General features: G+C 37.9%; 8 protein-coding genes across 8 annotated transcripts; 6 read left to right on the top strand and 2 right to left on the bottom strand.

Annotated features, from left to right (window-relative positions):
- Positions 1–62: 62 nt before the first annotated feature.
- LOC18020190 (biotin carboxyl carrier protein of acetyl-CoA carboxylase) lies at positions 63–2,545 on the bottom strand. The gene is made up of 9 exons (XM_006402957.2): positions 2,369–2,545; positions 1,820–1,993; positions 1,621–1,691; positions 1,345–1,398; positions 912–1,178; positions 751–813; positions 599–667; positions 474–519; positions 63–394 (listed from the first exon to the last, which is right to left on the bottom strand). Exons 1-9 carry the CDS (start codon positions 2,400–2,402, stop codon positions 327–329), a joined length of 846 nt encoding a protein of 281 aa, XP_006403020.1. The 5' UTR covers positions 2,403–2,545; the 3' UTR covers positions 63–326.
- A 187-nt stretch (positions 2,546–2,732) lies between these two features.
- On the bottom strand, positions 2,733–6,294 carry LOC18020191 (tRNA (guanine(37)-N1)-methyltransferase 1). Its single transcript, XM_024157183.1, has 11 exons — positions 6,037–6,294; positions 5,639–5,736; positions 5,447–5,551; positions 4,998–5,060; positions 4,711–4,784; positions 4,125–4,611; positions 3,893–4,009; positions 3,660–3,803; positions 3,270–3,376; positions 3,055–3,129; positions 2,733–2,927 (listed from the first exon to the last, which is right to left on the bottom strand). The coding sequence occupies exons 1-11, from the start codon at positions 6,129–6,131 to the stop codon at positions 2,871–2,873; spliced, it is 1,422 nt and encodes a 473-aa protein (XP_024012951.1). The 5' UTR covers positions 6,132–6,294; the 3' UTR covers positions 2,733–2,870.
- Positions 6,295–6,447: 153 nt separating this feature from the next.
- On the top strand, positions 6,448–7,379 carry LOC112087123 (PRA1 family protein B1). The gene has a single exon (XM_024157071.1). The coding sequence runs from the start codon at positions 6,536–6,538 to the stop codon at positions 7,163–7,165; it is 630 nt and encodes a 209-aa protein (XP_024012839.1). The 5' UTR covers positions 6,448–6,535; the 3' UTR covers positions 7,166–7,379.
- Positions 7,380–9,243: 1,864 nt separating this feature from the next.
- LOC18020192 (probable leucine-rich repeat receptor-like protein kinase IMK3) lies at positions 9,244–12,001 on the top strand. The gene is made up of 2 exons (XM_024157070.1): positions 9,244–11,089; positions 11,188–12,001. Exons 1-2 carry the CDS (start codon positions 9,352–9,354, stop codon positions 11,814–11,816), a joined length of 2,367 nt encoding a protein of 788 aa, XP_024012838.1. The 5' UTR covers positions 9,244–9,351; the 3' UTR covers positions 11,817–12,001.
- Positions 12,002–12,751: 750 nt separating this feature from the next.
- Positions 12,752–14,693, top strand: LOC18020271 (ferritin-3, chloroplastic). The gene is made up of 8 exons (XM_006402960.2): positions 12,752–13,174; positions 13,325–13,408; positions 13,500–13,560; positions 13,659–13,746; positions 13,997–14,058; positions 14,176–14,241; positions 14,352–14,415; positions 14,502–14,693. The coding sequence occupies exons 1-8, from the start codon at positions 12,855–12,857 to the stop codon at positions 14,546–14,548; spliced, it is 792 nt and encodes a 263-aa protein (XP_006403023.1). The 5' UTR covers positions 12,752–12,854; the 3' UTR covers positions 14,549–14,693.
- Positions 14,694–15,331: 638 nt separating this feature from the next.
- LOC18020272 (probable methyltransferase PMT22) lies at positions 15,332–18,047 on the top strand. The gene is made up of 8 exons (XM_006402961.2): positions 15,332–15,855; positions 16,035–16,184; positions 16,259–16,529; positions 16,616–16,726; positions 16,804–16,975; positions 17,065–17,310; positions 17,396–17,590; positions 17,688–18,047. Exons 1-8 carry the CDS (start codon positions 15,355–15,357, stop codon positions 17,869–17,871), a joined length of 1,830 nt encoding a protein of 609 aa, XP_006403024.1. The 5' UTR covers positions 15,332–15,354; the 3' UTR covers positions 17,872–18,047.
- Positions 18,048–18,248: 201 nt separating this feature from the next.
- Positions 18,249–19,623, top strand: LOC18020273 (peptidyl-prolyl cis-trans isomerase CYP19-3). Its single transcript, XM_006402962.2, has 2 exons — positions 18,249–18,393; positions 18,931–19,623. The coding sequence occupies exon 2, from the start codon at positions 18,961–18,963 to the stop codon at positions 19,489–19,491; it is 531 nt and encodes a 176-aa protein (XP_006403025.1). The 5' UTR covers positions 18,249–18,393; positions 18,931–18,960; the 3' UTR covers positions 19,492–19,623.
- A 1,218-nt stretch (positions 19,624–20,841) lies between these two features.
- Positions 20,842–23,016, top strand: LOC18020274 (protein HOTHEAD). Its single transcript, XM_024157085.1, is given in 4 exon segments — positions 20,842–20,986; positions 21,085–21,720; positions 21,968–22,359; positions 22,474–23,016. Coding segments are annotated over 4 exon segments (1,653 nt in total). The 5' UTR covers positions 20,842–20,904.
- The last annotated feature ends 1,357 nt before the right edge of the window (positions 23,017–24,373 follow it).

A 24,373-nucleotide genomic window follows, 5' to 3' on the forward strand; every position in this document is an offset into this window, starting at 1 on the left:
AATGAAACGTTTGTTGATTGATAATTGGGGAAGATAAGGTAGATAGCCACGTCATTCTCTCATTTTTTCTGGAGGTGAAAATCCATATAAAAGACGAACCCCAATCCGATAAAGTTTACGTTCCAAAGTTCAGCAATTAACTGATCACATTCTCCATACAAATGATGAAATCAAAATAGATTCTCAAACCTCTTTGTCTTTGCAATCAACCGAACTACATTCTCCTCAAAAGAAAGATAAGAGAAGATGAATAGTACAATCTCTCGGGAATGAGAAGATGATTATTAATTTGCTGTGGAATTGGGGGCTCAAGAAACCACCAATCATCAATGGATGTTGATATCATGGAACGATGGCAAGACCGCAACGAGAGGCTCCCCATAACCTACGGTGTCTGTTTGCATATGAAAGCATGAGTTTATCTCATAATTCATATTAACTGTAACGATTTTTAATACACAACAATGTTTTACCTCCATCATCTGAAAGAAGCTTGAGGACCTCGCCAGCTACATCCGACTGTTCCATAAATAGCAAGATCGATGAGACCAATTTGATAGTATTAAGGAAAATATGGATACATTAGTTAAGCTCTTACCTTAACTGGAAGTTCTGTTCCTAACTGATGTAGGTATCCAATAACTTGGCCTTCCTTTATTGCATCACCCTGCAAGAAATTATTTGCTTAGGATGTGGCAATCTTTGTTCTATTTGCCTTGGGAGTTGAAAGTGAGTTTAGAGTTGTTTTACCTCTTTGCAGCTAGGAGGTTGTTTCTTTCCTTTTACGGTTCTGCTCCTCTGAAACTTACCCACCTTTTTGAAAGAGAAGAGACAAGATCAGATCAATCAAGAAGAATGCATAGAAAGGGATATGAAAAAACAATTACTTAATTAAGAGGTGGATCTCATACTGAGGGAGATGTGACTAGAACATAATTGTTAGTTCCAGATGCCTCCAAAGCAGACAACTTTGATGATTTCCGATAGGATACATTCATAAATGGAGACACTTTTTCAGAGGCAGGTTTTGCTTTAGATGGGCTAGGAGCAGCAGAAACAGATTTATTCATGGGTTCAGAAGGAATAGGAGGCGCTATTGTTGGAGAAATGTCAGCCACGGGAATAGGGTTTGCGGTCTCTCCAATCTTCCGCTTTAGGTTCATCTCGAAATCTCCAACCTGTAGAGAAAGAAAGCATCAGAGATTGTGAATTGTTGGAACCTACGATTACAGTTATCATCCAGCCACAAGTCAAATTAGCTCATATATTGTTGGTTGTAGTAACATGCACTAGTCTTCTAGGGCGCGTTAGAGAACGGTTCATAATAATGCCAGAGAGACTTGCCTTAAGTTTCAGCACTGCAACCTCAGTCTCATCACACATCTCGTGAACCAGTGCCTGTAACATTTGAAAACAAAATAAACATACAATTCATCGAACAACATATAGAGGCCGCTCCATAACATCATGTGGAAAAATAAAAGAGTAGATTGCCTGAAGTTATGCATCCAAAAATCCTGACGATCTAGAGAGTGCATATAGGACATTGTCAACTCAGTACCTAGCAACGCATAAGCTAAAGAACCTAACATCTAAACCCAAAGAAGGCAAAGAAGAAACCTCCACTTCTTTTGGGAAAGTTGTCCGTCGAACAGTATTCTTCCCGTTAGACACACAAGCATCAGATGAATCTACAAAATCAAAGATGAACAAAACGTTCAAATATCTACAAAATCTAGAGAACCACATGTTCCGATATTTCACATCACTCTATTCTGGCTCCAAGATTAGTAAGATTAATAGTGAAAGATAAACTCACCATCGCTTTTGGTTGTTGTCGAAGATTTAGAGGCCTCTGCACGTAACACAAGCGTGAAATTGCTGTTCCTGTTGAATAATCTCCACCGTGGCACACAAGAGTTACCAGAGGAAGACCAGTTCCCAGAAAGCGAGTGAACCTTACTCTCTGATTTTATGGCGGACCCTAAAGTCTCTGTAAAATGCAGCGAGACAAAATTCACGATTAAGACTAAATCTACATTCTTCTAACTGCAAACCACCTCAAGAAAAAAACCAATGGAAACATCTCTGCGATAGACAAGAAACGAATCTGATACGAATCTAACTGCACTCACCAAATACCAAAGCGCACAAATACAAAAATCGGATCTATCTAAACATGAAATCCTCAGAAAGTATCCGTCTCCTGTCACTGAATATTAAAATTCTAAGAAGCAGCAGAGTGCTAGCGAATCGCTCGAATCAATTGCATTCCATTCCGTATCGAAATTTCAATCATCCTCGTGAAACCAACAATTAAAAAAACGAAGGAAGAAAAATAAAACCCCAGAGGGTGAGAGAGACTCACGATGGAGAGATCCGAGAGCTGCAGAAGACTCCATTGGAGGAAGTGAAGTAGAGAGGAGAAAGTTTTTTTTTGGTTTGATTTGACGCGAAAATGGGTGGGTTCGTTAGTCTAAGATTCGATTGAAGAAGATGACGGTTGGCCAATTTAATTTTGAGCGGCCTTCTTTGGTAACTCCGTCCGCTGCAGCTACCGGAACTATTCTGTCTAACATGTGCCCGGATTTATATAAGCGTACTTTAGTGTGACAGTATTTTCAAAGTAACTGTTTTGCAGTTTTGCTTTTGTTAAAACTCTTCAGCATCTTCAGACTTTTTTTTTGACTTAAGTATCATAATGTGCCAATGGAATCAACAAACAATACTGATTAGCGTGAAACCAAAAATGTAGCATCTCATTCATTACTGATCCCTGATATTTTATGATACCAAAAAACAAATGAAAAAAAAAACTAAAAAAACCGAGCAGATGTTCTTGATTCTTCTCTCTTCCCAAAAATGTCTTGTTAGTCTTCTTGCCTCAAACATGCTTCAGGTAGTCTAAAGCTTAGGCAATACATCGCCTGCAATGCACACACACAGAACAACAACAACAAAAAAAACCAGTGAGGAGCTATGGATGATATATCTGAATGTTCTATCAAAAATTCTCTCTTTTTTTTCTAAGACGGAACAATGGGAACTTCTTACCTTGTTTGGCGCAACATCTCTGACCTTGTGGAAGACAGGGTCTTCTATATGGAACTTCAACGCAGTTTCAGCTTCCTTAATAATATCACAAAAGCTGTAATTTAGATTTCTGAGGCATGCAAAAATATGCCAGCAGATATTTGCTACAAAGAAGCAATAATGAAGAAACACAGTCACGCGGAAATAACAGAAGAGAGTGGAAGGTTGTTTCTTACTGCAATTATAGACTCTGTGGTTTCGCTTGCACGTATGAAACAATAGCAATGAATTAAAGGAAGAGTTCCCTTCCAATACTTCCTTTGAATAACATTACTGAAAGCATCTGCACAAAACCATTACAGGGCAAAAGCACATTAGCAGCATGATAACAACAAAACCTAATATCCTTTATTACTCTAACAAGCATCGATACATGATTCATCTCCTATTTATAATGATCCCACTTCTAATTATGTAGTTGATGAACTCTCTTATCACATAGTAATGTAACAATCAGTCAATATCGCTATTAATGAGCTGCAGTTTCTTACGTAAATTCCTTGAAAGTATACACAAGACTATAGTCCCAAATTTTGAACAAAAATCTAGAATCACTGGTACCATACCGAGAAACTCCAAGGCAGAAGCTGGAAGGTTCATTATAACGTGGTCGATATGTTCCCACGGCTTTGCGATTGGAAGCAACGTTTGTTTCAGCTTCTTATTAGTGTTTCCTTCTGTAGTCTTGCAATCTTTCCCTACCCCGTTTTCTGCATTTACTTAACAGCTCAGTGATGATTCCTAAGGCACTGTTAACTGTTAGAATGTGTTGGAGAAACCTTCGGAGAAATTTTCTTACCTGTCTTTGAAAGACCAGATGGCTTCTTATCAGCACCAAGAGGCTCATTTATGCTTGCATTAGCACGTATTTCCTCTCTTCTAACTCCAGCATCCTTATCCTCTACATCAGTCTCAGCTATGGTTAAGCAGAGAGTAAAGAGAAACAAACCGTTAAAATTATCCTTTTCTGTAGCTAAAACCAGATGTGCCAACTAATATGCAGAAAACTGAGTTTCCATAAAAAAAACTACCTCCTCGACTCGCGACTGCTTCTTTTGTTTTCTCATCAGCAACTGGTTGCAAATTACCCTCACAAGTTGAGACCACCATCAACTGAGAAATAAATTCTCGAGCATCCATATTGTGCACACAAATCAACTCATCAACCTTATTGAACTTTGCATTGATCTTCAAGTACCGAACACTGTCTGGATTTAAATCATTTGCATAAACGAAACATCCTTTTTGTGCAGCTGGAATAGCAAAAGGTCCAATACCAGCAAACATATCACACACGGTTTCTCCAGGTTTAAAAAGAGATGAAATGCGCATGTGCTCGTGCTCCAGTCTGGAATTCCAATAAACCAGGCTGTAGTCCAGCTTAAATCTTGCCCCATATTGCTTTACTTCTGTTTCCATCCCATTTTCTCCAGCTAACACTTCAAAATTTGGCACTCGAAACTCATTAGAGATCGTCCCGACTTTATTAACAATTGTCTTGATCCTTGGATAATTTTTCTACGAATATAAAAGATCAGCTAGACATCAGATGTCTTTACTGTCATGACACAGAGATATCTAAAGAAAGCTGTCAAGAAAAGAATGTTAAAAACTTACATCGTAGATAACCTTTGCTATAACATCTTTGAATGGAAGGAGCTCATCATGAAGATTTAAGTGTGCAATATGACCTGCACATAATAAGCAAAGAGATGTTGGTTCTCATGAGAGAGGCAATCTTCATGATGCTTGGAAACTTGGCAAGAATATGCACCCATTATCTCTAGATTTGCAGACTAGATAGAAATAATAAATGCACAAAAGAAATTGCTAGCTCAAGTAAACAAAGTTCTTATAAGCTAGGTTGTTAAAGCTCAGGAAGCAAACTGAAATTTAATACTTAACTATTGTTTCAAAAGATGAAGGTATATCCACTCCATCTGGCAGAATCTGCTTCAGTATGTGATCTGCGAGGAAAGAATGATATCAGAAGTTTTTATACCAGCTAAACAGGATAAGGACCTAAGTAAACAAGTGTCAAGGTTAATAGGACCAAAAAAAAAACAATTAGACCATTTACCAATAACCTATGAGTTGGATTCCCTCACATCCTTAGTAATAACCAGGAAAAATGGAGTATCAAAATTCAGGGTACCACAAACAAATTTGCGAAAAAAGGAACCAGCAATAGTGACCAACATTTCTCAAACATACGAATTAAAACTCTGAATAAGCTTTTAATTCAGGAGCTCAAGAGAAGATTATTTCAAACAGGAGATAAAGGGTAGCTTGCAGAAAAATTCCATAATACAAACAAATGTGAAGAATATTCCTAATGAATTTGTTGTCGTACCTGCACTCCAATAGGAATATCCAAGGGTGACCGAATGAGGAACTACTTCAACTTCGCTTAGTTTCTTGAGCTGGTTTAGTTTTTCATCGGGTATGTCCGATAAATCTGTCCTATAACAAATAGGGCTTGGTTAATACGAATAATCCCGCTATTTCCACCATCTCCTAAACCAGATGAAGAACAAACTCTTACCAGAATTTTTAACATTTTCGGACAATATCACCAAACGAGTCTTTTCACAAGCAGGATCTTCGGTGATGGGCTTAATTCTTGGCATGTTGAGCATGTATCTACAAGTTATCAAACCAAGAAACTTCCTTTTTATCAATAAAGAACACAAACCACATTAAAAGGCACTTCTCATAAGCTTCGACCAAAGGGTTCCTACAAACTTGATTTAACGAGTTCTAATTATTTCTCTAGATATGCGATAACTGCGTTCTGTTCTTTCTCACTGAGCTCATTACTGTTGAATCTGAAGTTTGGAGATAAATGTTAAGGGAAACAAACAAATTCTTGAAACTACGATCATGCTCAGCACAAAGGTTCAATCTTCAAGAACCTCTAGAGCTAGAAAACAAAAAACGTACCCATTGAGTATCCGAGTTGCGCTTTTACAGAGTTCACGAGGTATTCTAAGAGCCCACAGCTTGAGATTGACATCGAACTTGCTTTCATCAAACATGGTGGTAAACGGTGTCGTTTCGTATCAAGAAGAGAAAAAGAAGAAGAGACGAATGAAGATGAAAGAGATGAAGAAATCGGCGGAAGAGGAGAAGAACGGACGGCCAAAAACCGAGTCGTGCGTCAGTGAAGCCGTGAAGAAAGATTAGTCGTGCTCTCTCTCGGTTTTTTTTAGGGTTGATTTAAAAATTAATTAAAATTAATTCCCAAAAAAAATCGAAACACAGTGTCAAAAGGAGGCGTCGAACCCGTGACTTGAGAGGTTTTGGGCCGACTCAACCTTATGGTCACTCAGGCCCTAAAATATCTACACGGAAGCATCTGATTATTTGTCTTCCATAATCGCAATTTAGATCGAAATCCTCTCGGCCAAATCAGCCGCACCAAACCTCACGCGCCACCGCCATGGCGAGTCCACCGACGCTACCTGTCTCCAATCAACAAGCCGTTCAATCTCAGCCGCCAATCAACACTCCTGCCTTCCGTACCTTCTTCTCACGCCTCTCCACCTCGATCCGCGATGGCTTATCACAGCGCCGCCCATGGACGGAGCTCGTCGATCGGAGCTCCATGGCGCGACCTGAGTCTCTCACCGATGCCTTGTCCCGGATCAGGAAGAATCTCGCCTACTTCAAGGTTAACTATGTCGCCATCGTCTCCCTCGTGCTCGCCTTTTCCCTTTTCTCCCATCCTCTCTCCCTCCTTGTCCTCGTCGGTCTCCTCGGCGGGTGGATGTTCCTTTACCTCTTCCGTCCGTCAGATCAGCCACTCGTCGTCTTCGGCCGCACTTTCTCTGATCGAGAGACTCTCCTTGCTCTTGTCTTGTCGACGATCGTCGTTGTGTTTATGACGAGCGTCGGATCTCTCTTAACCTCCGCATTGATGATTGGCGTCGCGATTGTTTGCTTACACGGTGCGTTTGTGGTTCCAGATGATCTCTTCATGGACGATCAAGAGCCTGCCAACGCCGGATTACTCTCCTTCCTTGGTGGTTCTGCTACATCGGCTGCTTCAGCTGTCGCAGGGAGAGTTTAACTCTATCAACAGAGCTGGATTCGATTCAGATCTAGAAGAAGAACATGATCGTTTATTCATAGTGGCTTTTAAATGGAATCGTAAGCCAGTTACTTAGAGAACCAAGTGATATTTTTTTTGTTGACAAATTGTTGTTTCATCTTCTAATTTTGGGATTTGTGTAATGATGTTAAAGCACATTGAATCATCTTTAATGTTGATTATATTTTGCTCATTGGTTTCTTTTATGATTTGGATTGAGAATCTTCCAAGTTTTGTGGTTGGAACAGATTTGATTTTGCTTGCTTTTTTTCTTTCCTGAAGTTGAATCAAATAGCTATGAAATTCATGATATGGTGATCCAAGTCGGATTTGACAATATTGAGAATGTGTGTCCAGATACCAATAGAGCTAATACTGGTTTTGATAGTCTTGCTTTTATCTCAATACACACGAGAAGTTCTATCATCGTCGTCCACATAGTTGAAACAAAGAAATTAGGTGAATAATTAGCTAAGAGCAAGAAAGCAAAAGTAAGAAGAAAAAGGTGTGGTAAATGATTTATGTTACATAGACGCTTTTCCCGTAAACTAAAATTCAAAAGAAGTGAAAAATTTTCCGGTGATCTGATTGGAATCGGTGGCGAGTAAGGCAGTTTTAGCTGTCACAAATTAAGATCAGAGTTGGTGTCCAAGGTCAATCGTTTGTGTATTACAAACATGGGATTTTACAACGTAAATTTCTGCTACTGAAAATATGGGAATTTGGTATAGTTTTGGGCCTTTTGGCATTCAGTTTCTGGGGGTCTTGGAAGATTTCAGGGAGAATCCAATTTGTCTCGCTTAAAAAAAAGCCCATCTTGTTTCAATTCTTCCAATTTTATTCAAGATGTGTTGAGAGACTTGTGATATCTTTTACAGTTTATGGCATATCAGTTGAGTTTAAGGTAAGAATTATCTCCAAGATTGTCTTCTCGCAACCATATTGTGTAAACCATAGGAATGAAGTGTCATTATGGAATTGACATGTTTTTGAAAGTAAGTGATAGGCTTTGGTAGATTTCAAAAAGCATTATTAAGTGTTTGTATTCGAAAATTGAAGTTCAAAAGCTCCATTAGATCCAACAGTACACGTGTACCAATCAGCAACTATCTTAAGTTACCAGACCCAAAATAAAAAGGCAAAGATAGATCAACGTCAACATTTAACCTCGTACGGCACAACACTTCATTTTTTTTTACAGGGGAAAGTGTCGCTTTCAAGTTTCAAAGTCGTGTGTCTTCTTTCTAAACTATACTTTGTAAATAATTATCCTTTGGCACACAGCACTCGGCTTAGCAGATCTAGCGATCTATGTATCATGGGACCTACAAATATAGCCGTTAGGAGGAGAATTGAAGGAGCGGTTTGTTGTCCATTGGTATAAGCTCCGGCGCATTAACCGAAGATGGTCTGCAAATTAATGTTGTCTTCTTTATTTATTTTTACTTTATTCAGACGAACAAATACTTTAATATCTTCTACTCAGATTTGGAATTAGTAATGCCTAATATATAATTCACATGCAAATAATTACAAGACAACAATCGAATAGATCTGAGTATATTATTAGCTCAATTTGAATTTTGAACCATGATATAATAATACCTATGCCAAAATTGAAACTATATTTAAAAATAAGAATTATCAATCTTGGTCAGAACCAACATTTTGGTACTGTGTCTGTATTCAATACTTTTTTAGATTAATAAAACCGTAACAATATTATCAAATACTAGTAAATACAAATTAGCAATGATATTTTGTACTAACACGGTTAAACAAAATGACATGAGCGAGATCAACTCAACGAACAAAACAAAGTGTTCAACGCAATTAATTAAGAAAGTAAATAAAATGAAACTAGCCGTTGGAGCTCATTTAGTATTAGGCGAGACAGAGAGCCTCTGCTCCACCCCCAACCTCTTATTACCATCACCTGATCTTTGTCTCCTCCTCTCTTTCTCTCTCTCACTAGAAAATATAAAGCACTCAAAGATTCTCTCTCTCTCTCTCTAAGATGGTCACGTGCTGTGTTCTTTTCCAACGAAACCCATCTCTCACTTTACAAAACTCTTTCAAATCCAAAAAAATTCCCTGTTCCATCCTCTTCAAAACTACCCATTAAGAAAACTCATTCAACCTTTCTTCTCTCTACTTCATTCTCCATGGAGTTTACTACCCAAAACCAAGCTTTCTTCTGTTTCACTCCCCTGCATTTGATCAACACTGTCATTGATCAATCTCGGGCTTCACTTCGAAGCCGCTTTCTCCTTCACTTAACTGTTTTCCTCCTCTTCTTCGTCTCTCCCGGCACGAGCCAAGCTTGGGACGGTGTAGTGATCACACAAGCTGATTACCAAGGCCTTCAAGCGATTAGACAAGAGCTGATTGATCCGAGAGGCTTCTTGAGAAGCTGGAACGGTTCTGGGTTCAGTGCATGCTCTGGAGGCTGGGCTGGAATCAAATGTGCTCAAGGTCAGGTCATTGTGATTCAACTCCCATGGAAGAGTCTTGGAGGTAGAATCTCTGAGAAAATCGGACAGCTTCAAGCTCTTCGAAAGCTTAGTCTTCATGACAACAACCTCGGTGGCTCCGTTCCATTGTCTTTAGGACTCATTCCTAATCTCAGAGGAGTCCAGCTTTTCAACAATCGTCTCTCTGGCTCGATCCCTGCTTCTATCGGTGTTTCTCGTTTCCTGCAAACGCTTGATCTCAGCAATAACTTGCTCTCTGAAGTTATTCCACCGAATCTTGCTGATTCTTCTAAGCTTCTTAGGCTTAATCTCAGCTTCAATTCACTCTCTGGTCAAATCCCAGTGAGTCTCACTCGTTCTTCTTCTCTTCAGTTTCTTGCTCTTGACCATAACAACCTCTCTGGTTCAATCTTAGACACTTGGGGTCATAACACTTCTCCTCATCTCCGTGTCTTATCTCTTGATCACAACTCTCTTTCTGGTCCATTCCCATTTTCAATCTGCAACTTAATTCAGCTACAAGACTTTTCCTTTAGTCATAACAAGATTGGTGGAACCCTACCTTCCGAGTTAAGCAAACTCACTCAGCTTAGAACAATGGATATTAGCAGTAACAGTGTTAGTGGCCAGATTCCAGAAACTCTAGGGAGCATTTCTTCTCTTGTACATCTGGATTTGTCTCAAAACAAACTTACCGGAGAGATTCCTGTTTTGATTTCTGATCTGAAAGCCCTTACCTTCTTCAATGTCTCTTATAACAACTTATCTGGGCCTGTTCCTTCTCTCTTGTCCCAAAAGTTCAATTCCACCTCTTTTGTCGGAAACTTGCAGCTTTGTGGATACAGCACTTCCACGCTGTGTCCTACTACACAACCTCCTTCACCATCTCCCAGAAAATCATCCCACAGGAATCTGAGTACCAAAGACATCATCCTCATTGCTTCTGGAGCACTCCTCATAGTTCTGCTTATCCTTGTATTTGTTCTCCTCTGTTGCTTACTGAGGAAGAAACCTGACAAAACCAAAGCCAAGGGCAGCGAGGCTGGACCCGGAGCTGCAGCCTCAAAGACCGAGAAAGGAAGGGAAGCTGAAGCTGGAGGTGAAACCGGAGGGAAACTGGTTCATTTTGATGGACCAATGGCGTTTACTGCTGATGATCTACTGTGTGCAACAGCAGAGATTATGGGGAAAAGCACTTATGGAACAGTTTACAAAGCTACACTTGAAGATGGAAGTCAAGTTGCAGTTAAGAGATTGAGAGAGAAGATCACCAAAAGCCAGAAAGAGTTCGAGAACGAGATTAATGTATTGGGAAGAATTCGGCATCCGAATCTCCTTGCCCTTAGGGCTTATTACTTAGGCCCCAAGGGAGAGAAGCTTGTGGTCTTCGATTACATGCCTAGGGGAAGTCTTGCCACATTCCTCCATGGTAAGTTTGATACTATTCTAAGAAATTACTATTTCTAACGCTTGTGTGGGAAATGTAACATTCTAATTAACTGATATGTTCATGTTTTGAAATTGCAGCAAGAGGAGCAGATGTTCATATCAATTGGCCTACAAGGATGAGCTTAATAAAAGGAATGGCTCGTGGTTTGTTCTACCTTCACACGCACGCAAACCTCATCCATGGAAACTTAACATCAAGCAACGTACTTTTGGATGAAAACATCAATGCGAAGATCTCAGATTACGGTCTATCCAGGCTGATGACAACAGCAGCAGGATCAAGCGTGATTGCAACAGCTGGTGCGTTAGGTTACAGAGCACCTGAGCTCTCCAAGCTGAAGAAAGCCAACACGAAAACGGATGTGTATAGCCTCGGTGTGATCATATTGGAGCTTTTGACTGGTAAATCTCCGAGCGAGGCTTTAAACGGTGTGGATTTGCCTCAATGGGTTGCTACTGCGGTTAAAGAAGAATGGACTAATGAGGTTTTTGATTTGGAGCTGTTGAATGATGTGAACACTATGGGTGATGAGATTCTAAATACACTGAAACTGGCGTTGCATTGTGTTGATCCTACACCATCAACAAGACCTGAAGCTCAACAAGTAATGACACAACTTGGAGAGATTAGACCTGAAGAGACGTCAGCAACTACATCTGAACCGTTGATTGATATTCCTGAAGCTTCTGCTTCCACAAGTCGATAGAAAAGAGTGGAGATTTTTGGTAGTTGGTAGTAGACTTTTTATGCAATTCTTTGATTCTTCAAGCAGTTTTTATTTCTCTTCCGTTCATTTTTGTAGTGTTCTTAACTATTTCATCATCAGATTGTGTTTGTAAATACTGTAAACTGGTTATGCTTCTTTTTTATTCGAGCTTGTGAGAAAAAATTGAGGGCAGAACGTAAATTGAGTCTGTAGAAGGCACTAAATAAGATATGAGAGAAATTCACCATCTTATGTAAAAATCTAGTTATGCTTTTCAAATGGGCGCACAATATAATGAAAACGAGAGAAATGTGGAGAAGATTGGAATATATAAAAACTAATTTCCAAATCATTAATATGGCCTACAAAGAGAGAATGTAGAGCTGCTTAATCCTAAGTTAAGAAGCACAAAGTGCTAAGATACTACAGGTGTCTACAATATATTCTAAAACTATATTTTGAATTGAAGATACAATTTTCTGATAGAAAAAGTTCTATATTTGAGTTAAATGTAATTTTAAGACAACAAATAAGAAGACAGAGTGTACATTTGTTTGTTTTAAATCCAATACATTTTTATAACTAGTATATATTTAAAATTTGATGTAAGAAATTATACTTCAAAAAAAAAAATATATATATATATCTATGTACTGTTGAGTTTATCCTTTTTCATTAGCAAGAAAAATTGTCTTTTGCTTCTTCTTTCTTTCCTTTTTTTTTCAGAAGAATCCGATAAGGTAAATGAGAAACGTCAAAAAATCAAGAGGGGCCAATAGTAACCCAAAATGAAAAATATCTTCCAGCTAAGCAACAGTACCACAAGCCAACCACGCGCCTGAATCCAACTCTCAATCTCGTCCATCCACGTGTCATTAATCGACAGCCTCATCATCCATATAACCTCACTTTATATTCCCTCTTCCGCCACCATTCTCGCCTCACAAAAAACCCTTTCTCCTCCCATTTTCGTTGCAGAGAGATAAAGAAAAAATCTGAGAAGCAAAACCAAAAAATTTACAGGAAACAAAAAAAAAAATGCTTCTCAAAACCGCTTCTGCTTTCTCTCTCTTGAACATTCATGGAGAAAAGAAAGACATCTCTCCTCTCTTCTCTTCCATTTCGTCCCCGACTGATTTCTCCTTGAGTCTTCCCGTTTCTTCGGGAAAATCCGGAAATCTCTCCTTCTCGGTTCGTGCTTCTAAGGCTTCCACCACCCAAACGTTAAGCGGCGTCGTTTTCGAACCGTTTGAGGAGGTGAAGAAGGAACTCGATCTCGTCCCTTCGGCTCCTCAGCACTCGCTTGCTCGACATTTGTACTCCCCTGAGTGCGAAGCCGCCGTGAATGAGCAGATCAAGTAAGTTTTTTCGTGTTGGATTGAAACTTCTGGTGTTGTAAATCTGTCGATTAACTGATTTCTCGATTGAATCCTATGTGGAGATTGGATTTTTTTGGGTATCCTATGAATCTGGATTTCGTCAATGGTTTCTTAATTTCTCTGCTGCAGCGTGGAATACAATGTGTCTTATGTGTATCACGCGTTGTATGCTTATTTCGACCGTGATAACGTTGCTCTCAAAGGACTTGCCAAGTGAGTTTTTTCTACAAAACTTTGGAGTTTATTCAATAAATTTCGTTCTCTGGGTGTCAATTAATCAGTTGTTTTGATGTCTTGCTATCAGGTTTTTCAAGGAATCGAGCGTGGAAGAACGAGACCACGCTGAGATGTTGATGGAGTATCAGGTCTTTGGCCAATGATTTCAATTTTGTTTCATTCATAAGCCTTTATCATTTGAGCTAAGTTTCTAACACCGTTTCAATTTGGTTTTCGTGATCTGCAGAACAAACGTGGTGGGAAGGTTAAGTTACAGCCCATGGTGATGCCTCAATCTGAGTTTGATCACGCTGAGAAAGGAGATGCTCTGTATGGTAAAGCTCATTTTCATTTCTGAGATTTTTGGATTGAGGAATTCAAAGTATAAAATTTCAGTAGTTTCATATCTGTGCCTAGTCATAGAATTTGGAGAAACTTGTTAGAATTGACATCAATATTAGCGTTAAAAAGGGAACTTTTTGGAGAGGTTGTGGGTTTTCATCAGCATGAGACATAGTGATAAGCGATGCTTCCGTCAAGTTCTCACTGAGTTGGAAATCTTAATGATGTTCTTTGTTGTTGCAGCCATGGAGCTGGCTCTATCATTGGAGAAACTGGTCAATGAAAAGCTCCTAAACGTGCACAGCGTAAGACCATCACTCCTTGGAATCCAATTCTTGTTTATGGCATTCAAGTCATTTAGTATAATGTCCCAAGAAATACTCTCTTAATACAATTTGCATTTGAATAATGTGGGCAAACAGGTGGCTTCGAAGAACGATGATGTCCAGTTGGCAGATTTTATTGAGAGCGAGTTTTTGAACGAACAGGTAAACAAAAAGAACACGATCTATGTTAGTGGCAAAGATAATGTGGATGATCTAAAGCCTGTCAAAGAGGGAATCTAATGAACTTTAAAAAAATAATATTACTTTCGCAGGTTGAAGCAATTAAGAAAATCTCAGAATATGTCTCTCAACTCAGAAGACTCGGCAAAGGACATGGTAGCCATTTTGTCTTCTCAATTTTTAAAATGATAAAACCTCATTTCGAATAGTTCATGCCTCACACTTTGTTTATATGTGTTCAGGAACATGGCATTTCGATCAGGAGCTTCTGGAAAATGCTGCTGCTTAATCTGTTCTGGTTGTACTCTCTTATAAACAGCTTTGGCTGTAATCTCTTATAAACTACTGGTTATTCTGTTTTGGTTGTAATCTCTTATAAACTGTTGCGTAATCTATTTTGATTGAGGAATAACAGCCTTTAGTTTTTGTTTTTAGTCCTGGTTTACATTGAATCAAAATCTCTTATGAAAGTTTGTATATTGGTTTACATTTGAACGTTCTTAACCTTCACACTCAACCAAAAGAATCTATAATTAAGCAATTTTTCACATGAAACAAGTGCTGAGAAAACAAAAGCTATATGGGCAATTTTGATTGCTTTAGTTTAGCCTCTTTTAATATTTAAACATCGACCACTTAACTGAATAAATGTACACAATTGTAAGTTCGTGTACATTTTGACCAATTTCTTAATCTTTCTTCATTCTTTATAGCATTTATTTCAGGACCATGAACTGCAGGCTTTAGGAAATCTACAGAGAGAATTGAAAACACATAAGAGAATTGTCAGTAACCGGATAATAGAATAAAGATCTCCGGTTTGGGTTTAGACCAACTTTCACCAAAATTCTCATCCACTAACTTGCACATCAAATAATACACAATCATGGCTTCATAAAGAAAATAGATACGTTATATATATATATAGATTATTTCCCTATCTCACATCACGTCGCAGCAAGTAATAACAAAACACGTGTCACATATATATTTATTTATTGCGAGTCTTGTTTACTAATTTTAGCTCGTTATTACACATAAATACAATATCTTCTCTTTTCTAAAGAGATGGATCAGTGAAAACGGAAGAAAGAAATGACGAGGAACATCTTCCAAAGTCGGAAATTCTCAGGCCTCTGTGTTCTCTCAATCTTGCTCGTATCAGTCACAATCATCCTCCTAACCAATGACACAATCGATCTCTTCCCTTACTTGTCTCTCTCTTATCTCCGTCGATCTTCTCTCTCCGACATCATCCCAGCTTTCACGCCAACCTCGAGTCCCACCAATAACTCTTCGTCGTCTATGAAATCACCGGTTTCTCAGAACCGAGTCGTTGATGATGATCAAGGTTTGGAATTGGATTGGCTTAATAAAGATAACAAATGGAATGTGAGTTTGAAGGTGGATTGGAAGAGATGCGAGAGTCCTGATTACATGCCATGTTTGGATAACATAAAAGCCATCAAGAAACTCAAGTCGAAGAGGAACATGGAACACAGAGAGAGACATTGTCCCGAGTCTGCACCTAAATGTCTCGTTCCTTTACCAAAACGCTACAAGGTTCCTCTTCCTTGGCCTCAGAGCAGGGACATGGTGAGAGTCTCGTTTCTATTTTTTCGGTAAGATCTTTTCTTGAAGATTTTGTGATTGCTTCTTTGGTTTCTTTGTTGGTTCTTGCAAACATTCAGGTTTTCTTGGTTCTTGTTTTTGCTGATTAGATTAGATTAGTACCTCTGCAATTGCTCTGCTTTTTAAAATTCTTGTTCTTGCAGATTTGGTATGATAATGCCCCTCACCCGAAGCTTGTAGAATACAAGAAAGATCAGAATTGGATTCGTAAATCCGGAACTTTCTTTGTCTTCCCTGGAGGTGGAACTCAATTCAAAGACGGTGTTATTCACTACATCAACTACATACAAAAGGTATACAAATTATACATAAACCAAACATTGATTTTGTGTCCTCTGTTCTTGATTTTCCGATTTACGTTTTACAGACGTTACCTGTTCTTGAATGGGGGAAGAAAGTACGAGTGGTTCTTGATGTTGGTTGTGGTGTGGCTAGCTTTGGTGGGACTTTACTAGATAAAAATGTGATCACAATGTCATTTGCTCCTAAAGACGAACACGAAGCTCAGATTCAATTCGCATTAGAACGAGGAATTCCCGCTACTCTAGCTGTTATTGGAACTCAAAAGCTTCCTTTTCCTGACAATTCTTACGACGTTATCCATTGCGCAAGATGCAGAGTCCATTGGCACGGATACGGTTTGATTACAATCGATTCAGTTATGATTGATCTCAGAAAGTTTCATGCTTTTGTTAATACTGTCATGGATTCGGCTATGTTGCAGGTGGTAAACCGCTTTTGGAACTTAACCGGATTCTAAGGCCTGGAGGGTTTTTTGTTTGGTCAGCTACGCCTGTTTATCAACACGATGAAGGGCATCGCAACGTTTGGAAAAGTTAGTATAAACTGTTTTTAACTTCTCCTGATTATGTTAATTAGCATACTTAGTTTTTGTGATTTTTTTTCTTGTAGCTATGGAGTCTTTGACTACATCAATGTGTTGGAAAGTTGTGGCTAGAACTCGTTTCACAAAAGTTGGATTCGTGATTTACCAGAAACCAAACTCAGAGTCTTGCTATGAATCGCGTAAGGATAATGATCCGCCTCTCTGCACCAAAGAAGAAACAAAGAAAAACAGCTCATTGTAAATAACATTTTATCTTCTTCTTGTTTCATTTCAACAAAAACAGATTTTTGATGACTCTTGACGAATACTGCTTTTTCCAATCATAGGTACACTCCTCTGCTTAGCTGTCTACCGAAAGTACCGGTGGGTCCAACCGGAAAATGGCCTTCTCGTTGGCCTGAAAGGTTAACCGATAGGCCGGTTAGCCTCATAACAGAACAGATCAGTGAAGAGAGTTATAGAGAAGACACAAGACTCTGGTCTGGAATCGTATCAGATGTCTATCTAAACGGTTTAGCTATAAATTGGACCAGGATTCACAATGTTATGGACATGAATGCTGGTTATGGAGGGTGAGGAAAATTCTTCAACATAGTTAGTTACTTTAGAAAATACTCTTTCTATTTCTTTACCTTTGGTTCTTGATTTTGCTTTCAGATTTGCAGCTGCTCTTATAAACAGACCTCTCTGGGTGATGAATGTGATTCCTGTGGAAGGCAAAGACACATTATCGATGATTTTTGATAGAGGTTTGATTGGAATTTACCATGATTGGTGTGAGTCTTTCAACACGTACCCAAGATCATATGATCTCTTGCACTCTAGTTTCCTTCTCACCAATCTTTCTAAAAGGTAACATTTATGATTCGTGGACTGAACTGCAAAACTACATGCTGTTTTTGATTTTTTTTTTTTTTAACTTATGGTTTTTTTATCTTTATTTTATCAGGTGTGATTTATTGGAGGTGGTAGTGGAAATAGACAGAATAGTAAGACCAGGAGGGTATCTTGTGGTGCAAGACACCGTTGAAATGCTAAAGAAGCTTAACCCTATTCTTTTATCTCTCCGATGGTCAACGAATGTGTACAAAGGCAAGTTCCTTGTTGGCCTGAAGTCGTTGTGGCGTCCGTAAACCCAATATCCATCCTCTTTATAAAAATGTTTAAAGGGGTTTTTGATTAGAGATGTTGAATGTTGTTTTTTTGGTGTGGATTTTCTGATTTTTTATTACTCTTTTTTTTTTTTTTAGAAAGTACTAGGGAATCGAATTATACTCGATACTATTTTTGATAATGTCTTTAAATAAAATATTTTCAAAAGAATTGCAAACTGAATTTCCTTTCTCTCCCATATCACTCATCAGTTTTTGAGATATGAGAGAGAGTAAACAAAAAAAAAAACAATGCAGTTCGGTAGTTTTGATAGTGGGCCTGAATCATATTATGGGCTTTTTCGATGAGCCTATTACGGATATGAGAAAATAAAAGGACACAACCGAGAAAACCCAAAGATCTCCGTCTGAATCTGTCAAAAGCCCTAGCAAAACCCTAGCACCCAAATCCTTAGTCCGTTTAGCCGTTATATACGTGTTCACTCTCGGATCACCGGAAGTAAATCTATAGACTCGTTGAGAAGACGATTTTCATTTGCAAAGGTATCTCATTTCGTTTAATCTTGATATTTTTCTTTTATTTCAGAATTCAATCCGATGTCCTCTATTTCCTCTATTTGCGTTGTATTGGGTATAAGCACATATCGAAGGCTTGTAGATAGCGTATAATTAAAATCGCCTGCGAGCTCAATATTTGTGCAAAATCCTAAACCATTCATTGAGATTCAATAAATCTCTGTGTTATAAGAATCTTTCTTTTCTTATCGACAATTTTGATGGGTGGGACATTTCTTCCTCGATTTTATGATTTAACATTTGATGAAAGAAAATCTGATTGGATCTGTTGTGAATAGTCGAATCCTTTGTCTTTTGAATTGAATCAGATAATAGTAGCAATTGGTTACATCTAGTATACTTTCATAAGTGACAGCTATTTGAACAGTTTGGTGACTTGAGTTGCGTCTGTGTAATGGATTAGAGGAACTGATCAGGTCTTAACCTTTTGTATCTCAAGGATGATTTACTGAATTCATATCCATGGTTAATATCATTGATGAATCGTAGCTTTGTTATTGGCAGGATTTGGAGTATTAGTGAAACCTGAGGAAAATGTCAAACCCGAAAGTCTTCTTTGACATCTTGATTGGGAAGATGAAGGCAGGGCGTGTTGTGATGGAGCTATTTGCAGATGTAACACCGAGAACAGCGAATAATTTCCGTGCACTGTGCACAGGAGAGAAGGGAATTGGGGAAGCAGGAAAGGCATTACACTACAAAGGCTCAGCCTTTCACCGTATAATCCCAGGATTCATGTGCCAAGGTGGAGATTTCACTCGTGGGAATGGAACTGGAGGAGAATCGATATACGGGTCTAAATTTGCGGACGAGAACTTCAAGTTGAAGCACACTGGTCCAGGGATTTTGTCTATGGCTAATGCAGGTCCCAACACCAATGGATCTCAGTTCTTCATCTGCACAGAGAAAACATCGTGGCTTGATGGGAAACACGTTGTGTTTGGGAAAGTTGTGGATGGGTACAATGTGGTCAAGGCAATGGAGAATGTTGGATCTGACATGGGAACCACCTCTGAGAAAGTTGTGATTGAAGATTGTGGTGAGCTCAAGGACGAAACTTCATAAATCTCAAACACATTGGGTTGATCTTAGGAAGATATCCCTTTTTCACTTTCCTTAACCTGAATAAAACTGTATGACCTATCTTTTAGCTTAGTAAGCTCTTTTGAGCATGAATCTATACTTGTTTTGAAACTACTTCTTTACTCCCATGAAAGATGAGTCAATCCTCTTCATCGTCGAAACAAAGGATAGTGTATATTATGTATATATTTATATATCACATGTTTCATGAATCTTGCAAGTGGGGTTCTACTAAAGCTATTTGTATATAAAATTTTAAATTAAAACTGAAAATGTTAAAGTTTTTTCCTTCAGAAACAAGAGTTGATTATTGATTATTGATGTTGTATTTATTATTTATATGTATAACAGAGATTTATGGAGGAGAGTAGGAGGGGTGGTAATAGTTAAATTTCTCTACGGAGACGGGAGACATTTGGTTTTGATCTTGGTTTTCTCATCTGTGTTTACTAAATTATGATGGATTGTTTCATGTTTTGGTTTTTAGTTTTGCATAAACAAAACTCTTTGGATTCACTTGCCAATTTGTATTCAAAACTATAAAACTGCTGACTTTTGTAAATGGGCAGATCTCTATATACACCAACTAGATAGACTTTTTGATCATGTGGGGATTATATATCATATTATTTAATGAACGAAAACATTTTGTTTCACAATTGTACTGGTTTCTTTTAAAAAATCAACTACCAAATTGCCTTGGCAATTAATGCTATTTTGTAATTAAAAGCCTAACAGACTTTCTGGGTATATCTTCAATATCTTATTGTACATAAAAGAGATCGCGATACCTGTTAAAAAAATTATAAATGAAAACTAAAGTTTTTTTTAAAAAAATTATATTTTAGATTAGAATAATGAAATTAAAAATAGATAACAATTCTGAAAAGAAAACAAAAAAAGGCAAAAAAAAAAACTATATTCGAATTTAGAATCAAGAAATAAAGAAATTTTCTTATATAGGTGAATGTTTTTGAGTTGGTAAATTTTAAAATAAGATATATTTTTACATGCAATCTAATCTTTTCTCCATTGTAATTATCTAGTTTAATATATTAGATTTTTAGCAATGACATTTGTTAGGTGAATAAATTCAAGTGGTGGTGATACATCAACGATACTAACATAAACTATCATGTTAAATATTTTGGTTATTATTGCATTCACCATTACAAAAAAAAAGGAATGGTATAGTATTCAATTCATCCCCCCAAAAAAAACCTCACATGTAAAAAGATATATAGTGAAATCTATGAACCCAAAGACTTGACCGTTATATATGGTTCCATTTTCTTTCACCTTTATATAAAGCGCACGAACCATACTCTTGTTTTCTGTCCCCCCAAGAGATCTTGAGGGTTAAACTTTACTTAAATTATATAATCATACACTATAATGGATTATTATATTTTCCGATTATTTCGGTTGATTCTCGTTGCAATTTTCATCTTCCAGGGATCGTGTTATTCCGACCAAGGTACAACTATTTTGTTTATCTCTATGATATTTTTTAAGGTTATGCTTAGCATAAATAAACTGATTCCAAATTTTATGAAAACTGTTTTTTTGGTGAAGCTGGTGGTTATGGTTTTCTGAAAGATGCAACATTAGCACCAAAAGTCTCTCACTTCGACTACATAGTCATCGGAGGAGGAACCGCCGGATGCGCACTAGCCGCAACGCTCTCTCAAAACGCTACCGTTTTAGTTCTCGAACGCGGTGGGTCTCCTTACGACAACCCAACTGCCACAGACATCGGAAACTTCGCAAACACACTCTTGAACTCAACATGGTCGCAGCTTTTCATCTCCCAAGACGGAGTGTTTAACTCACGCGCGCGCGTGCTCGGCGGAGGCACGGTCCTAAACGCTGGTTTCTACTCGCGTGCCGAAGACGATTACGTTGCGGAAGCAGGTTGGGAGAGAAACGAGGTCGAAGCGGCTTACGAGTGGGTGGAGAAGAAAGTAGCGTTTGAACCGCAGGTTAAGGGATGGCAAACGGCGTTTAGAGACGCGCTTTTGGAAGCTGGAGTGGCTCCGTACAACGGTTTCACGTACGGACATATCCACGGGACGAAAATAGGCGGGACGATATTTGATCGAGACGGTCATAGACACACGGCGGCTGATTTGTTGGAGTATGCTAATCAGAATACGATTGTTGTCTACTTGCATGCTTCTGTCCACAAAATCCTCTTCACCACTACTAAAGGTACTTGAATTTGATTGATATATATGTTATTAAATGCATTGTCTGATCTCTTTATGATTGAAGATTGAGACGGCATGGCTCGTGAGGGTTAGGAAGAGAGATAGAGACGTAGCTTACACGTAATCCTAGCTACTTTTGTTTTTAATTATTAACTGGCGTTTTTTATAGTTAAAATGCTCTTTTTTTTTCCAAACAAAAATAGTAGATATTTGTGTTTTGTATCACTTGCTTATTATTGTTTTTACAGGAACTTCAAGGCCCAAGGCAAATGGGGTGATATTCCGAGATAGAAATGGAGTGTTCCACACAGCTCAACTAGCAGCAGCACAGAATGCACTGATCAATGAGGTGATATTAAGCCCGCAGCTATTAATGCTGAGTGGTATTGGGCCTGCGGCCCATCTTGCATACCATGGGGTGAATCCTATCATACTAGATCACCCCATGGTGGGACAAGGAATGGGTGATAATCCCATGAACCCTGTTTTCATCCCTTCTCCTGAACCAGTAGAGGTGTCTCTTGTCCAAGCCGTTGGAATCCCCAATTTTGGTAGTTACATTGAAGGTGGAAGTGGCTTAAGTGTCTCTATTAGTTTGACCCGTGCCTTCTTTGATGGCGTTTTAAATCTTCTCAATAAGGTATATTATGATCAATTAGTTAACAGAATAAATGGCATATAGTATCAATTAATATATATACTCTAAAATGTTATAAATTGGTTTTTTGTATATGTGCCAATTTTTATTATGCAGGAAAAACTCCCCACTCAATCCATCTCAAACTTTTTGAAATCTTTCAATATTCGATTGAACTTGAAGACAAAAGCGGGTGTGATCATCCAGAAAGTGGCAGGACCTATCTCGAGAGGTCACTTGGAGCTGCGGAACACGAATCCAGATGATAACCCTTTGGTGACATTTAATTAATACCAAGACCCCAAAGATTTGAATAACTGTGTTGAAGGACTTAGTGCTATAATTAAAGTGATAGATTCCAAGGGATACTCCAAGTACAAGTACCCTGGAGTAACCGGGCGTGGACTTTTGAATCTCATTCTTGCCCTTCCAATCAATCTGAGGCCAAGGCACTTAACTTCGACTTTTGATTTGAAGCAGTATTGTATAGATACAACTATGACTATTTATCACTACCATGGAGGTTGTCAAGTTGGAAAAGTCGTCGACAATGATTACAAAGTATTAGGGGTTGATGCTTTGAGGGTCATCGATGCATCCACATTTCTCAAGTCTCCAGGGACTAATCCTCAAGCCACAATCATGATGCTCGGAAGGTAATTAAACACACATTCATAAACCAAATTTTTCTAAACATTTTTTTTCCATCATCTAAACATATTAATTATATAAGATGTGACTGAAGGAAAGTTTAAATGTGTAGATATATGGGGCAGAAGATTCTTCGAGAGAGGGCGGATTTTCTGGAAACTGAAGAAGAAGCATGAGATCTTAAATATGCTCAAAAGTCTTGTTATTGATGAGGATCGTTGCTTGCTCTGATGAAATATTGAGAACAAATCTCTTCATCGTTCAAAGAAAGGAAACTCTCAAGGCATGATCAGTATACTGTATCAAATATATTTCGTGATCTTGGAGTGACTTTCTCTAGCTTGTAAAATATGTGATTTTTTTTTTTTTTGGGTTTAATATGTAAAATTATATTTAAACAACATTTATATTTACGTACAGATGTGAAGTTATTTTGTTCAGGAACACTAATGAAAATTGACGTTCTTAGGTTTTTGTTAAAAATATTGATGTTAATCAGTGACTTGTTAAACGACTAGGAAAATGACCTGACGGTTAGGTGTGATCTTCGAAATCTAAGAATGTTTAGAATTTCGTTCATTCTTTAAACATGTAAGGTTTTGAAAGAACGGCATATCAAAAGTTAATTATATACATACATTTAAAAGCACTTTTTATACATGCATGTATACATAACAAACATATCTAAGATCTGTCGTAAGAAAAACAATCCAGCATGTATGTGTAGCTAACATGTGATTGCAGCTTCGATATTTTGTTTTTTTTTTTTTAAATTATTCAATGTTTTCCAGCACTATGTAGTGTTTTTTAATTATGGTCCAAAAAATATACTATATAGTATTTTATATACAGGATGCTAGATCATTCACAGATCCCATATGCATGGTTTGTTGCATTTAATAAGTCAATGACAAAATAAATTAATGCATGGCCTTTACAATTTCAACCTTTTTTTTGTATCCATAACCGGATAACCCCATCACTATGATGAAATAGTGTCAATGTCTTTAAGCAAAAAAAAAAGAAGAGAGAATAGCTACTAAGGTCAACGTGAACGCAAAGCTAGCATAATCATAATTTTACGTAAGGATGAAGTTAAGATTACGCCAGGTCCAGGACATGGTGGCGGTGCATTTGCAAAACTATTAATGATTTTCTCTTTCTGTTCGTCCAATCAAAACTCGATGGCTTTCAAATTACGGCGAGACCGTTACGTCAACCGTATATCCTCTATATATATATTATCTTTGGATTCATTCCAAAAACGCCAGTTTTTATTTATGTAGTCTTTACTTAATTACTTATTATCACAGTATACTCTTATCATACAAGTAGATGGTCATATTTTATGAAAATCATTATTTGG

The sequence above is a fragment of the Eutrema salsugineum genome, unplaced genomic scaffold, assembly GCF_000478725.1.
Source record: "Eutrema salsugineum unplaced genomic scaffold, Eutsalg1_0 scaffold_19, whole genome shotgun sequence".
NCBI classification, from domain to species: domain Eukaryota; kingdom Viridiplantae; phylum Streptophyta; class Magnoliopsida; order Brassicales; family Brassicaceae; genus Eutrema; species Eutrema salsugineum.